This window comes from Penaeus japonicus, unplaced genomic scaffold, assembly GCF_977035675.1.
Source record: "Penaeus japonicus unplaced genomic scaffold, GWHDUDI00000001_assembly GWHDUDI00000026, whole genome shotgun sequence".
Lineage (NCBI taxonomy): Eukaryota > Metazoa > Arthropoda > Malacostraca > Decapoda > Penaeidae > Penaeus > Penaeus japonicus.
In genome coordinates this window covers 26443238-26457291 of record NW_028234428.1, presented here as the reverse complement: position 1 = coordinate 26457291, position 14054 = coordinate 26443238, and the positions used below count along the sequence as shown (strand labels likewise).

Here is a 14054-nt window from a genome sequence, read left to right as displayed (position 1 = left end):
CATATGCATACACATACGCATACACATACGCATACACATACGCATAGGCATACACATAAATATACACATACACATACACATACACATAGGCATACATATACACATATGCATACACATATGCATACACATATGCATACACATACGCATATACATATGCATACACATACACATACACATACACATAAACATACACATATACATACACATACTTATACACATGCACATGCACATACACATACACATACACATACACATACACATACACATACACATACACATACACATACACATACACATACACATACACATACACATACACATATACATATATATACATATACAAAAACATTATACATATACATGTACATATACATATGCATATACATATATATATACATATACATATACATATACATATACATATACATACATACACATACACATACACATACACATACACATATATACATACACACATACATAGATTGGGGGGGATGGTTTCTGAGGCTGCCTCGTCTATGGCATTTACTAGTCTGGCCTCAAGTATATCCACATTATCATTAAGTGAGGAGTCACTGGTTCTGAGGCACTTGGCCAGAGCTTCCTGGAAGGTTTTCCAGTTGGCTCTTTCCACCTTCCATCGAGGATTGTGCTGGGGCATGGGTGCCGGGCCAGCATCCAAGATGGTGGTAACTATCCCATAATGATCGCTCGTGGCAGTGTTGTCCACAGACCAACTAATTCTCTCGACCAGGGCTGCAGTGACAAAGGTGAGGTCAAGGACCCCCCCGCCAACATGCGTAGGCTCCTGGCTGTTGAGAAGAGCAATCTCTGGGCATGACTCTAGCACCTCGGCTATATGGCAGCCTGCCATATCACGTCTCTGAGTGGGAGCCAGTATGGGGTGGTGGGCATTAAAGTCCCCCCCCCTATGAGAATTAGCTCATGTGCTGCAGCAGCACAGGCTTCACTGATATCTAAGCCCCTACAGTTTGGCCTACTGTATACATTGTACAGCTTGAGAGGACCCCCGGCCAAATGGATCTCAACAGCAAGGGATTCGACACCTTCTCCGCACTGCCCAGGATCGGCAATCAGGGAGCAGGGGATAGTCGACTTCACAAGGGTAATCAGGCCTCTGGTACCTTGCGTACTCGGTAGCACAAAGGGATGATATCCCGAGAAGCGTACAGATTCCCCTGTTAGCGTCTCTTGGAGCATGTCAACATCAATGTTCCGAGATCGCACGATCGCGTGGAGAAGGGCGGCCCTAGGGGAGAAGCTGTTGATGTTCCACTGCAGTATGCTTAAGTTAGTGGCCATAGTGCTTGTCTGCGTTCACTAAGTCATTGACGTCAAGGTATTCGGTCTCTGTGTCCGACGCCCCCGTGTGGGTAACGTCAGACATTTCGGAGTCTGACAACTCCTTGGTGAGTTCCACACTGTGTGTGATTTCCTCACTTGACTCGTCACTGTCGTCAGGACAGGTCGAGTTGGAAGGGCTGGGTCTCCTGGGAGGTGGAGTATTCCTGGTCGCCTTGGCCTTCTTTTTGGGTGGCCGTGGCTTCCTCACCCTTTGAGGTTTGGGCGCAGGCTCTGCCAGTGTGGTCTTGGCCGCAGGTTTGTCGGGGAGACAGGTCTCGCCCTGAGTTGGGGTGGGAGAAGGAGTCTCGCCCTGAGTTGGAGGAGGAGTTGTGGCCTTGGGCCTCATGTCCTTTTCCTTCAGGGCATTGACGGTCTGTGGTCCAGGTGTTTCAAGGACGCCTGGTACTACAATGATGAGATTAAGGAGGTCAACCACAGAATCAATATGTGCAGAAGACACTTTCGCAGACAGAGAACTCCCGAGAACCACACTCTTCTAAGAGAGGCTCTCAGGGATGCTCAGGAAACTGCTAAAGGGTTAAAGCAGGAAAAGTGGCTGGAGTGGTGTGAGTCCTTTGGCCACCAAACCTCCCTTTCAGAATTGTGGAACCGTATCAGACGGGCCACGAATCGCTCAGCCCCCAAAAAGACCCACCATGACCCGCGGTCGGAGGCGGAGAGACTGGCACTCGAGTTCTCTGCTAGAACAAGTAGCGTCGGACTACCAGCAGAGCTGAGGGCATGCCAAGAACAACTGCTTCCAGGCAGGCATGCCCTCATCAGAGAAAAGGCGGTCGAGCCTGATGATACAGATGCCATGTTCTCTCTGAGGGAATTACGGCGAACATACAAGACCAGTTCCCGGTCAGCCCCGGGTTGCGATGGGATCTCCCACCCCATCATCTCCCACCTAGGACATGAAGGTGAGCTTGCACTTTTGCATCTCATCAACAAGTCCTGGGAAACTTCCTCACTGCCACAGTGCTGGAAGAGGGCTGATATAATTCCCGTCCCCAAACCAAAGGAGCCGGGACGGTACCACCCCATCTCCCTGCTTAGCTGTCTAGGAAAGACAGCAGAGAAAATGGTACTGAATCGGCTCCAATGGAAGCTGGGACCTCCACATGAACACCTACATGGGTTCACAAGGGGCAAGAGCACTACCCACAGCATTGCCACCTTACTGAGCACTGTCAGCAGCAGCAGCGCTGTCATTGTCTTCCTTGACCTGGAGAAGGCTTTTGAACTGGCAAACCCGTTAGCCATTCAGAAGATCCTGATCCGCAAGGGAATCAAAGGCAGGCTGCTTGCCTGGATTGGCGATTACTTTCGGAACAGAACTGCCAGAGTGAAGTTCCAAGGTCACCTTTCCAGGCATTTGCCTCTGGAGAATGGCACCCCTCAAGGAGGGGTCCTTAGCCCGGCCCTATTCAACATCCTCATGTTAAACATTCTCGACATTCCACTCCCAGCGGGGTGCACAATCATTTCATATGCAGATGATCTAGCAATTATCTCCACTGGGAGAAGAAATGTGAATCCAGTCAGAAAGGCCCAGCGTTGTCTGGACCTAATAACTGAGGAATGCTGCAGAGTCGGGCTTAAGATCTCAGCAGCCAAATCGAAGGCAATGGCACTGAAACATGATGTCTGTGATCAAAGACTGCGAGTCCAAGATCTAGAGCTTGAGTGGGTACATGTCTACCAATACTTGGGGGTATGGATCGATAAGAACCTCACCTTCCGCTCCGAGATCAAACATCTCTTAGACCGGACCAAGGCAAGGCTCTCTGTCATGAGAGCTCTGTCTGGGCGGCGCTTAGGGGCTGGACACCACGTACTAAGATCTTTTTACGTGCACGCTGTCCGTCCCATTGTGGACTACGCCTCCGTCGCCCTGATCACAGTAAAACCTGGACTCAGGAAAAGACTCGACATAATGCAAAACGAAGCCGCCAGGATTATTCTGGGTGCCCCTGGGTGGGCTAAGGTTACTAACCTCCTCCTGGAGGCCAACCTCTTTCCCCTGGACACCCGGATTGATCAGATGGCGGCCCAGTTCCTTGCAAATGTCCTACAGTCCCCACTGGACTCGCAGCTAAGACAGAGAGTGCAGCTTCGGCTTGCACAAAACCAAGAACTCTTTGCTAACAACACCTGGCTGTCTCAAACAACCAGAGTGCTGAAACGCTTTGAGCTCAAAGAGACACTACTGATTAAGGGCATGGACCATCCCCACCCTGACTATGTCTCAGCCCCGCCGTGGGCACGATCCTTGATAGAGTTCTCTGTCATGAGTCTATCAAGAAGAAAAACGCAGTACTCACCGCCTCTATTGAAGGCTGAGGCGGAGAGGAACATTACAGCAATCACGCCGCTGAATAGTAAAACCTACTTCACGGATGGTTCTGTAGACCCCACCACCCGCACTGCAGGCGCTGGTTTTGCAGCAAGGGGCATAGAGAAAGCTATGCGGGTATCAGACAATGCCTCCTCGCTCTAGGCAGAGGCAGTAGCTATTATGGGAGCCCTAGCCCATGCAGCCCAGACGGACGGGCATGTTGTTATACACACAGACTCTAGGGCCACCATTGACAGCCTGCAACAAAGCACGCCCCTTGATAACGTTTACCTGGTAACCTCGATTCTCACCATTGCTCAGAGAATCCTGGATCAGGGAAGACGCATCATCATCAACTGGATCCCAAGCCATGTTGGTAGTGAAGGGAATGACGTAGCTGACAGGTTAGCGGAGGAAGGCAGGAAGAAACCCTTGAGTGATCTTGTGGTGCATCCTAGCCGGGAACTGCTAAGGCGTAAAACGATGGTTGCAGGGCAGGTCGGTGCCCTGCAGCGACACAGAGGGGAAGCGAGAACCTCCCCCTCGGCCAGCTGGTACTCAAACGCCACAGACTATGAGTCGCTGATACTCTCTCCCAGAATATCAAGGTGTGCTGAAGTCAGTCTGCACAGACTGAGAATAGGCTACCCTTGTGCGTGGCAAATCATCCCCACTATTGGGCAAGATGAGCGACGCTGTGAGTATTGTGGCGCGCCGGACGCCAAATTAGAGCACTACCTGATGGAATGCGAGCACACTCGCTTCCTCAGGCAGGGCCCAGAGACGACAGCCGCCGGGCTGGTTAGACGGCTATGCCTGTCACTAGCCCCCTGGCAACTGGAGCGCCTACAGGCAATCCGACCGCCATGGTAAAAGTTCAGTTATGATGATCAGATGAGTCAGCACTTATATGCCAATAGAGACCGGGCTACCCCATCCACACAACCCGGGCGAAGCGACGTCTTCGCAAAATCTCTCTGAACTGAGCTGAATTGAATTCAGCGATGATGATCAGATAAGATTAGATAAGATGAGTCAGCACTCATAGCTGGCAGAGGCCGGGCCGCCTTGAGCATATAGCCCCGTCTTCGCATATCTGTCTGAACTGAACTGAACATACATAGATTTTTATATGTATGAATTTGCTTGTATGTTTGTCTGCTTGCTTGATTGCCTATATTGTGTGAATCCCCTCTTCAACATTTTCCAGAAAAATTTGATATAAAAGAATATATAATTTTTTCAGGATGTCTCATCTGACAAGTGTGTCTCCAGTGTCCCAGAGAGAGAAAAATCCAAGTGCTCATTCCTCTCCGCATCTCTCAATGCAAACAGACTCCCTTGAGCAAGCAATGGAAGGGTTTCATACGCAGTCTGATGATATGGGGTTGGTATATTCTGTGTTAGGATTATGTCAGATGTATGCACATGCACATGCTCACAAATCCTAGTTTTGGACATTATTATCTGCAAATGGTAAATTAAGTTATATTTTCTTTGCAGTAAGATAGATATTATTTTCTGTGTTGGTCTGCTTTGGTGTGTCCATTTAATCTGTTATATATTGAAGCCATAAATTTGTTATCTTTTTGAAATTGTTTAAATGAAAGCTTTAAAGCCATTCATTGTCATTAGACCAATAAACTTTTATTCATTTGAGTTGCTTTAGTGCTTCTTAACCCATTCATTCTGGGGCTAATATTTGTGTAATGGTACTTCCAACGCCCTGCGCCTCTATTTATGCTTTTCACCCGCGTGCTTCAATGGGGGTGATGATCAAAGGTTTTTGTATATGTTTATTTTATTTTCACAAGTGAATAAAAATGTATTTATACAAATGGAACTCCTATGATTATATACATACATAAGAATGTAAAACATATGTTTTGAGGGAGAGATCATGACATGATAGGATGTTGCCTAGTGGGAGTGAAATATTCGCATGGCGTGATATCAGGTCACCTGGAGCTAATGGGTTAATTGCTTGTGTGGATTTCACACCCCGGAAGACACTTAAAATTAAAAATTAAGAGATACCAATATCATGTCCTTTCTCATTGCCCTATGTCTCTTGTTATCATATGAGGTAGTCTATTTATAGAAAGATATAATTTAACTAACAAAATCCTCTCCTAACCACAGAAGGTCAGCAGTGGCATCCCAGGAACGCAGTCCCGGACGCAAGACTCAGTCTCCTCGACTAATACACTCCGGCCTTGGTAAAAGATGTGAAAGTGGTAGAACTACATTGGATAAGTATATAGCTACCAAAAGAAGATGGATAGATAGGTGGATAGATAGAGTGATAGGTATGTAGGCAGGTAATTAGGTAGAGATCGGTAGGTAGGTATATTCACTGATTGGTAGATAGATAATAAATATATATATATATATATATATATATATATATATATATATATATATATATATATATATATATATATATATATATATATATATATACATACACACACACACACACACACACACACACACACACACACACACACACACACACACACACACACACACACACACACACACACACACACACACACACACACACACACACACCACACACCACACACACACCACACACACACCACACACACACCACACACACCACACACACCACACACACCACACACACACACACACACACACACACACACACACACACACACACACACACACACACACACACACACACACACACACACACACACACACACACACACACACACACACACACACACACACACACACACACACACACACACACACACACACACACATATATACATATATATATTGATATAAATATGAATATAAATATAGATATGGAGATATGAATATATATATAGATAAATGAATAAGAAGATATATATATTTTTTTTTTTTTTCGTTATGGATGGGATATATGGAGTGTCTACTTATATTCTTGTGCTGTTTGGCATGTTTCCCCCTGCTACACCCACTATATCAGCTCCATCTCACTATGCCTCTGTTAGGCTCTCCTCTCCCCCAGCCTCAGTTTTATGGTATATTGTTTATTTACTATTTATACATAAGCATGAATAATTCTTTGTGTCCAGTGAAGAAACATGTTCTTTCCCTGGCTTTATTTTTGCATTATTTTTATGATTTATGTCTGGAAGCTTATTCCCATTTTTCTTCTTATTTGTGTGGTAACTGCAATAATTATTTCAACTATGAGGAGTAATTTTTTTCAATTTTGATGCTCTACTGTGCAGTCTGTATTTAATAGATGAGATATGCATTTTCTGGTGTATTAATTCAATCTCTCGAAACGGCAAAGACCAAAGTTGGCCGTTGTGAAACTTGTAAAATCATACCTTAAAGGTGGATAGGGCGATTGATTTGCTGAAACTATTGCAGCTCTTTGGGGTTATGAAATATATGTATAGCTAAAGTTTTGTGAAATTGAATATGGCATGCATACTATTTTTAGAAAAGTTTGTATCTGAATATTGCTCTGCTATTTTGATATAAAGTTTATCAGTAAAGAAATTATAACACCTTACATTAAAACACAGTGCATCAAGTCAAACGCATCTTTCCAATTGTCTTCGCAAACAGAGCTGGACCAGGACATCAGCAGGATTGTCTTCCCTCCAGACTTGCCAACCAGCACGCAACGCCTGTCATCCGACATCCACAGTAAAGGTGAAATCATTAAGAGAAGATTATTTGTTTATTAGGAAGTTTATTCTTCATATCTTCTTTTTCTGTCTCTATCACAGTGTTATATTTTTTGCATCGTATCCTTGCGTTTCATTTCTTCTTCCATGTCTTTCTTTCTTTATTTTTTATTTTATTTAAATGTTTCTTACTCTCTTGTTTCTTTTTCTTACTTGTTGTGTTGTATTTTATATTTACATATTACTTTTTATCCATTTATTTATTTTTTTCTTAATTGTATAAACTAATTCTGGCATATTAACACCCATGAAGTAAACCTGTTCTTGTAATATGCATTCCTTTTAGATACCATTAATTAACACTTAGTGATGAATGCAAGTTTTATATATTGGAACATACAAAAAGTGGAAATTATTATATCACTTGAAATAAGATGTCAAAGGCTGGTGGCACCATAATGTGTTTATTTATTTACTTATTATTATTATTTTTATATTTTTTTCTCTATTATGTTTGTTCCATGTAAGTTTTTTGTTGCTATTATGTTTATTCCATGTAAGGTATACCTTCTCATTAGTAACCTTTTTTCAGCAGCTGTTTTTGTGAATTTTCTAGCATAAATCTCATGAACTTCTAATTCATATTATCAGTTCCACTCCTCTATATTCATGAATTACTTTCCAATAATAGTAATAATGTTACAAGATAAGTTATAGCATATACTGTATCTTACCTATTGTCATCATTTCTTTCCCTATAGCTGAAATCTTGTCCTAGATTTTTGTAACAGAAGTTTTATGTCATAAACTCATTATCAGTTTTATTAGCAGTTCAATTCCCCCTCCCCCCCCTCCCTTCTTTTCCCTGTATTGTAATGCTACTTTAGTTGTGGAATATGTAAAAAATGTATACATTATCTCTCTTCACAGTTGACACATGGCTAAGGGGTAGAGGTAGGAGCTTTTGTGTATTAGCATTGCATTTCTGTTCCTGTAATGTTGGTCTGAGGCCTTTTAGGTTGTAGAGGATTAGTTTTTGGTATTGTGTTGTTAACCCATTGCGGATGGTTGTCATAAAGTAATTGATGCTAGCATTCACAGCAATTTTGACGGGGGATTGTTGGATTCTTTGTTGAACTATGAGTAATAAACCTATTTAGTGACTGATGATGATCATGCAATTATGATTACTATAATTGTCGTAATATTCAGCAAAACAGGTTTAGTCTAGAATCCCAAACATAGAAGGCACCACTCTCTCCTAGCACCAGCAGGAACTAATGGCACCCATTCATGATCTCTAGCAAGCACTGTCTTCATAGAGCGATGACACGCAGCAAAATGCCAACATCCTGGTCTAAATTACCGGCAATGTAGGACAGGCAAGCAGAAGAGTAAGAAGAGGAAGATGACCCAGACCATGTCCAATGTCTACAATGTGCCCTTGTGCTAGTCTGGCTTTACTTCCTCTTTCCCATCTCTTCATATAGTCTCGGCTGTGGATTGTTATTTTCTTCGTATTTTTTTATGATAGAATGTGAATGCGAAAAAAATACTCTTGCTTTGTCCTCCCATAATACTGCAATACTTTTATCACACCAAGTAGAAAGAACATAATGAGCTGATATGGACTCTATACTACAATTTTAGACTACTGCAACATTGATAAAGCTTGTCATATACCACATATAAGTCTCACAGTACAGTAAGACACAAAAAAGATGAACACAAATATGGCTCTAGTCTTATAATGAGAGAATGGAAGAGAGTGCAAAAGGTTGCGATATGTGAAGTTCGTCACACTGGAATAAAAGCCGTATGGGGTGCTGCACAGGTAGCACAAGTGCCTGTTCTGGGGAGTAGGCAAGCAAATCTATTCCCATCTGCAATGGGTTAAAAGAGTTAAGTGGACAGAGAAGCAAATATAAAAAGCTTTTAGGATGGCTTTCTACTTCAGAATATTATTATAGTTTTCATTTGTATGTATTTGATAAGTTGTCATAATTGGAGAGAAAAAAAAAACAGCCATGATATATATATATATACAGACAAGGAAGACCACATTTGATCTTGAATTACTGATAGAAAGACTAAAGAATAAATAGATAAACATCTGTTCACCCTTCACACTCTAGGTCCAGGGAGTCGTGCAAGCGGTGACTGTTCTATCTCATACTCAGCCAACCGTGAGGACCTAGGTCTTCCACCCATATCTCCCTCGCTCTCAGTTGCCAGCGCTGATCACAGGAATGTGGACATACATATTTCCCCAGCACCTTCCCTAGGTGCTAGCGATCATCGTAAGTTGTTCCATGTCCTGAAATTGGATTGACTATCAATTTTTTGTGTGTGTTGCATAAAGAAGCCTTTCCATGTGTGCTAATGATTTTTAGTTATCTTTTTAGTTACATTTAGTCATGGTTCTACATTTTCCTCAAGGTATAACTCCATCTCAGGAGAAGACTGCCAAACGCAAGCTGTCAATGATAGAAGAGGGTCCTGAAGGCACTGGCTGTGAGACTAATAAGACGGCACGTAAATTCATGTCCAGAAGCATAACAACTGGTAAAATCCCAATGGTTATTACGTTTTTGATTATTACAAATAATTTTGAAAGGTAGCTTTTGAGATAGATATGTTTTTTTTTCAGATCAAGGGAATGACTTGAACATTGTGAGAGAATTCAAAATTATTTTCATTAAAATGGTTTTATATACTGTTTATACACTTGGAAAGACATAAGTGCATTATTGTATGTATTTTGTTTGTTTATTTCCTGCCTCACAGAGTGTTTAGGAGAGTTTACAGACACAACCCTCAAAGAGATGGAGTCAAATAGCCAGCCAGGAGTTCTGTACAGAGTCTCTTGCATCATGAAATCAGTGTACATCTACCCTGATGGAGACTTGTGTCAGAAGTGTGGCAGTGGTATGTACCCAGAGATGATTATTACTCTTCCAGTTTCCTTTTTTTATATAGATGTCATGCAAAGGAAAAGGATGAAATGAAAAATTGCAAAATGTATCTCATTTTTACTTGACTTATTTTTTGATAAGTGTGTTCTAGTGTACCAATCTTACTTGGTCCATTATGTAGATCTTAGCCTTCTACACCAGTTTTCTTTTTCTGCAGATAAATTGTGCCTTCATGACTGGGTGTGGGGGCTATGTGAGAAGTGTGGCAGTGTACACTCAGCATCAACACTGCGCAACATGTTCTCAGAGAGAGACTTATCATCGTTGTCTGCTCTTTCATGCATCAAATGCATAGAGGATCATGCCGAGAAAAATACAAAAGCAGAGACAGAACCGAAGCACATCGACAAGGCCTCTTCCACCGGTGCATTAGAGGAACAGGACCATCCCCAACAGGCCATGTCAAGCTCATCATCAACCCTCAAGCCAGCCTCGAGTGCCTCAAGAAGCAGCACGCCAGCCTCTGCTTCAAAGACCCGTCCTGAAAGAGTCAATGCCCAAGAAATGGTGGCAAGTATTGCAAATGGGAAAGATAAGGAGAGGGCCAAAGACAGTGAGGACATAGAGATGGATCCACCAGCCACAGTTGCTCCTGTTTTAAGACTCAAAGTCGGCCTTGCTGATCCCCAGGACGGGAGTGAAGTGGATGTGCTGCTCAATGGGGACAATGCAAAATGTTTCTTTGGTGAGTTTGTCGAGGCTTGCTTGAAGTGCTAGATATAGTTTGGATTTGTTTCCCCTCTGTCATGTATATATATATTGCAATTATAAAGTCAAAACATGTTTATACATTAGACCTAAGTGGAAGAAATTTTGCTTTCTGATGTAGTCCATTTTAACATGAACATAGGCTTTAAAAAGACCATCAATCATCCTATCTTTATCTCAAAATAGTTTATTAATGCAGTTTTCTGCTCAGAATAGACACTTACACATATATCAAATTGCAGGTGTGGAGCCAACGTTCAGATGGGTTGTAAGAAAACCAGAGAGGAAGACGGTTGAATTGATCTGGTCCCTTTTGAGGGAGAAAAAACCTTTGCAGTTTGGTGTGGAAAAGCTCAATAAAAGGAAAGGATCCAGAATGTACACAATATCAAATACTATATTAAGACTCCAAGACTAAGAAGAAAATAGAGAGGTAACAGTGAATTGCGGATGGTATTTGTTTTTTTGGCAGTTACTTAACTCATTCACAAAGGGGTAGGTATTTGCCTAATTCCAATCGTGTTAGCATTTTAGTAAGCACTTACAGCTTACCAATGCAACTACAATGTTAATATGCAAAGGGAACGATGTGTATGTGTAGTGAAACTTTTACAATGTGATAAAACCACCATCCTTCGAGTGGGAACTATTCTAATGACATCCACAGGGAATGGTTTAAGGAGGCCATCACAAGTGGCTCTCCCATGGTTAAAAACCTCCAAGACACAAGCCATAACCCTTTTGGGTGTGGTTTATAGACATTGGTTATACATGTTTTTTTTTTTTTTTAATATGTTAATTACTTAATGTACCCTTGTAAAATGTGTTTGGTGGAAAGTTAATGAAGATCATTTTAATGTACCTGACCGGATGTTAGATGCTGACTACAGTAGTGAAGAGATCCATGGATAACAGTTGAAGACGGCTTTAGATGTCTTTTAATTGTATATGCAATCACGTTCAGGAACTCGAAGGTCATCTAGTCAGAAACATTGTATGCAAACCATATCACCATTTGGTTATCCCCATTTGGGTTTATGTTTATGTGACATTAAATAAATACCAGTGTACCTGAGAAATAGAAACATAATCAGCATCATGTCATTTGTACTTCAATGCTGTTATTGTTTAGATATAAAAAGTCTCAACTAGATTCATCAGGAATAAATTGTGTCATTGTACATACAAATGAACTTGTGTTTCTACTTTAATCCATTTAATATTTTTATTTTGTTACTGCAGTTGTGTCATATGTATTTTGTCTAAAACAGTTGAGAATGAAATATATAATGCTGTTGCAAATGCAGTGAATTGTATGTTCTTAATACAATACAGTTCTTTTCATCAGAAATTTTGTTCTTAATGCAGTACATTTCTTTCATTGGGAAATCTGTCACTAGCATAAAGATACTCAATAACATTTCAAAAAGATACTCAATTACATATCTGAAGCCTCTGGATATGTTCTGTTACTAGGACAATGTTTTTTTTCTAAATTTTGGGACCTACAAGTGGCTGTCCATTATCATCCCATTTTTAAGCAACACATAATCACATTCTCATAATTCCTATCAAACATTTGGTATCTAAATGTTTAATAATCTGCCTTTTTCTCTATGAGGCAAATCATGTATATTTTTTTCTTCATACTACATTTAATGTGTACATATATTTTTTATTTTTATCTTTTGTGTTTTATTATTGTATACAGGCAGAAAATTTGAAAAAATATACAAATCTGTTAAGGTATATTCAGGTACCTACACACTACATATACAAAGGCTGAAAGACTACGTTTTCCATTCCTTTTACAGAAGTGCAAGAGTTATTCTGCAATGCTAAAGGGGTAGGATTCATTTATCTACATGGTAGATCAGAGGCACATATATTAGCTTTAAGCTTGTGAAATTAACAGACATTCAAGGAGGTTCATGTCTTCAAATACGGTTGAAATGATATAGATATGAAAAAGCTATCCTTTTTTCCTACATTATATATATCATGACTCTACCTCCCCCCCCCCATATTAAACAAAAAAAAGATCCTAAGAACTTGTTTGAAAAATATAAATGTTTTTTTATTGTATTACAGATATGAAGGTAAACATATACAAGCTGGAAAATGTATGTTTCAGATCGTTAACCTTGAAATGCATATTTTGTTTTAACCATTTTTGGGATCAGTCTCAGGCATATGTAGAATAATCAAATTCTATGTCTTCCCTCATTCATCTCATACCTTATTTTGTAAATAAAAGCTGACACATTTTTTATGTCTATTTTTGTAAATGTCATCTGTTCTTTCCTTTTGTGGCCAGTGTAAGCAAGAATTGTCAAGGAGAATAGTTATTGGAAGCCTATGATTAAAAATGTGAGACATCATTACAGACTCTCTATCTTTTAAGGGTATTTATTTTTTTGTAGGGAGGAAGAACTACCTTGGTAAAACCTTGGCAATGTTTACCAAATTGAAAGAGTAGGATTCTTGCAGCTTATTCCATGATCCTGCCATATTAAGCATTTAGAACAATTATATATATATATTGATTTTAACGATATCTCTTTAACATCTTGTATTTTGATTTTAGGAATATATAAACTTTGAGGATGGCAAAAGAAAATGCTCAAAACATGCCATCTCATCTGTTGCAAATCTCTGCAGCATTTCTACTAGTAGCTGAATTATTTTCCGTACAAATCCTACAAACTGCAAAAGAATCCATTCATGGGAGTTATAGTAATATTCAATAAGTGAATGAACATGTAGTATTGCCACACTCAAAAAACAATTTTAGATTTTCAACTTCTGTCAATAATTTTCTTTTTCCTCTTCCTCACTATACAACATGCATACAAATCTCAAGTTCTGGTGCAGTTCTACTATCAGTAACAAAGTGACAGAATCGTTACATAATAAAGTCGAGCCACTGCATATTTTGCATTACATCACTTTCCCTTCATCTGAATCATAATTTAAAACAACCTTTCTCAGCAATATCAAAAT

General features: G+C 40.6%; 1 protein-coding gene across 1 annotated transcript in view; it reads left to right on the top strand.

Moving 5' to 3' along the window:
• Positions 1–13432, top strand: part of LOC122249413 (uncharacterized) — a 25886-nt gene extending 12454 nt beyond the window's left edge. The window contains exons 14-21 of the mRNA XM_086552392.1: positions 4953–5093; positions 5849–5925; positions 7307–7393; positions 9504–9668; positions 9808–9933; positions 10156–10296; positions 10501–11028; positions 11294–13432. Of these exons, the coding sequence (XP_086408518.1) occupies positions 4953–5093; positions 5849–5925; positions 7307–7393; positions 9504–9668; positions 9808–9933; positions 10156–10296; positions 10501–11028; positions 11294–11469 (1441 nt within the window). The 3' untranslated portion in view covers positions 11470–13432. The remainder of the gene's footprint in view (positions 1–4952; positions 5094–5848; positions 5926–7306; positions 7394–9503; positions 9669–9807; positions 9934–10155; positions 10297–10500; positions 11029–11293) is intronic.
• The last annotated feature ends 622 nt before the right edge of the window (positions 13433–14054 follow it).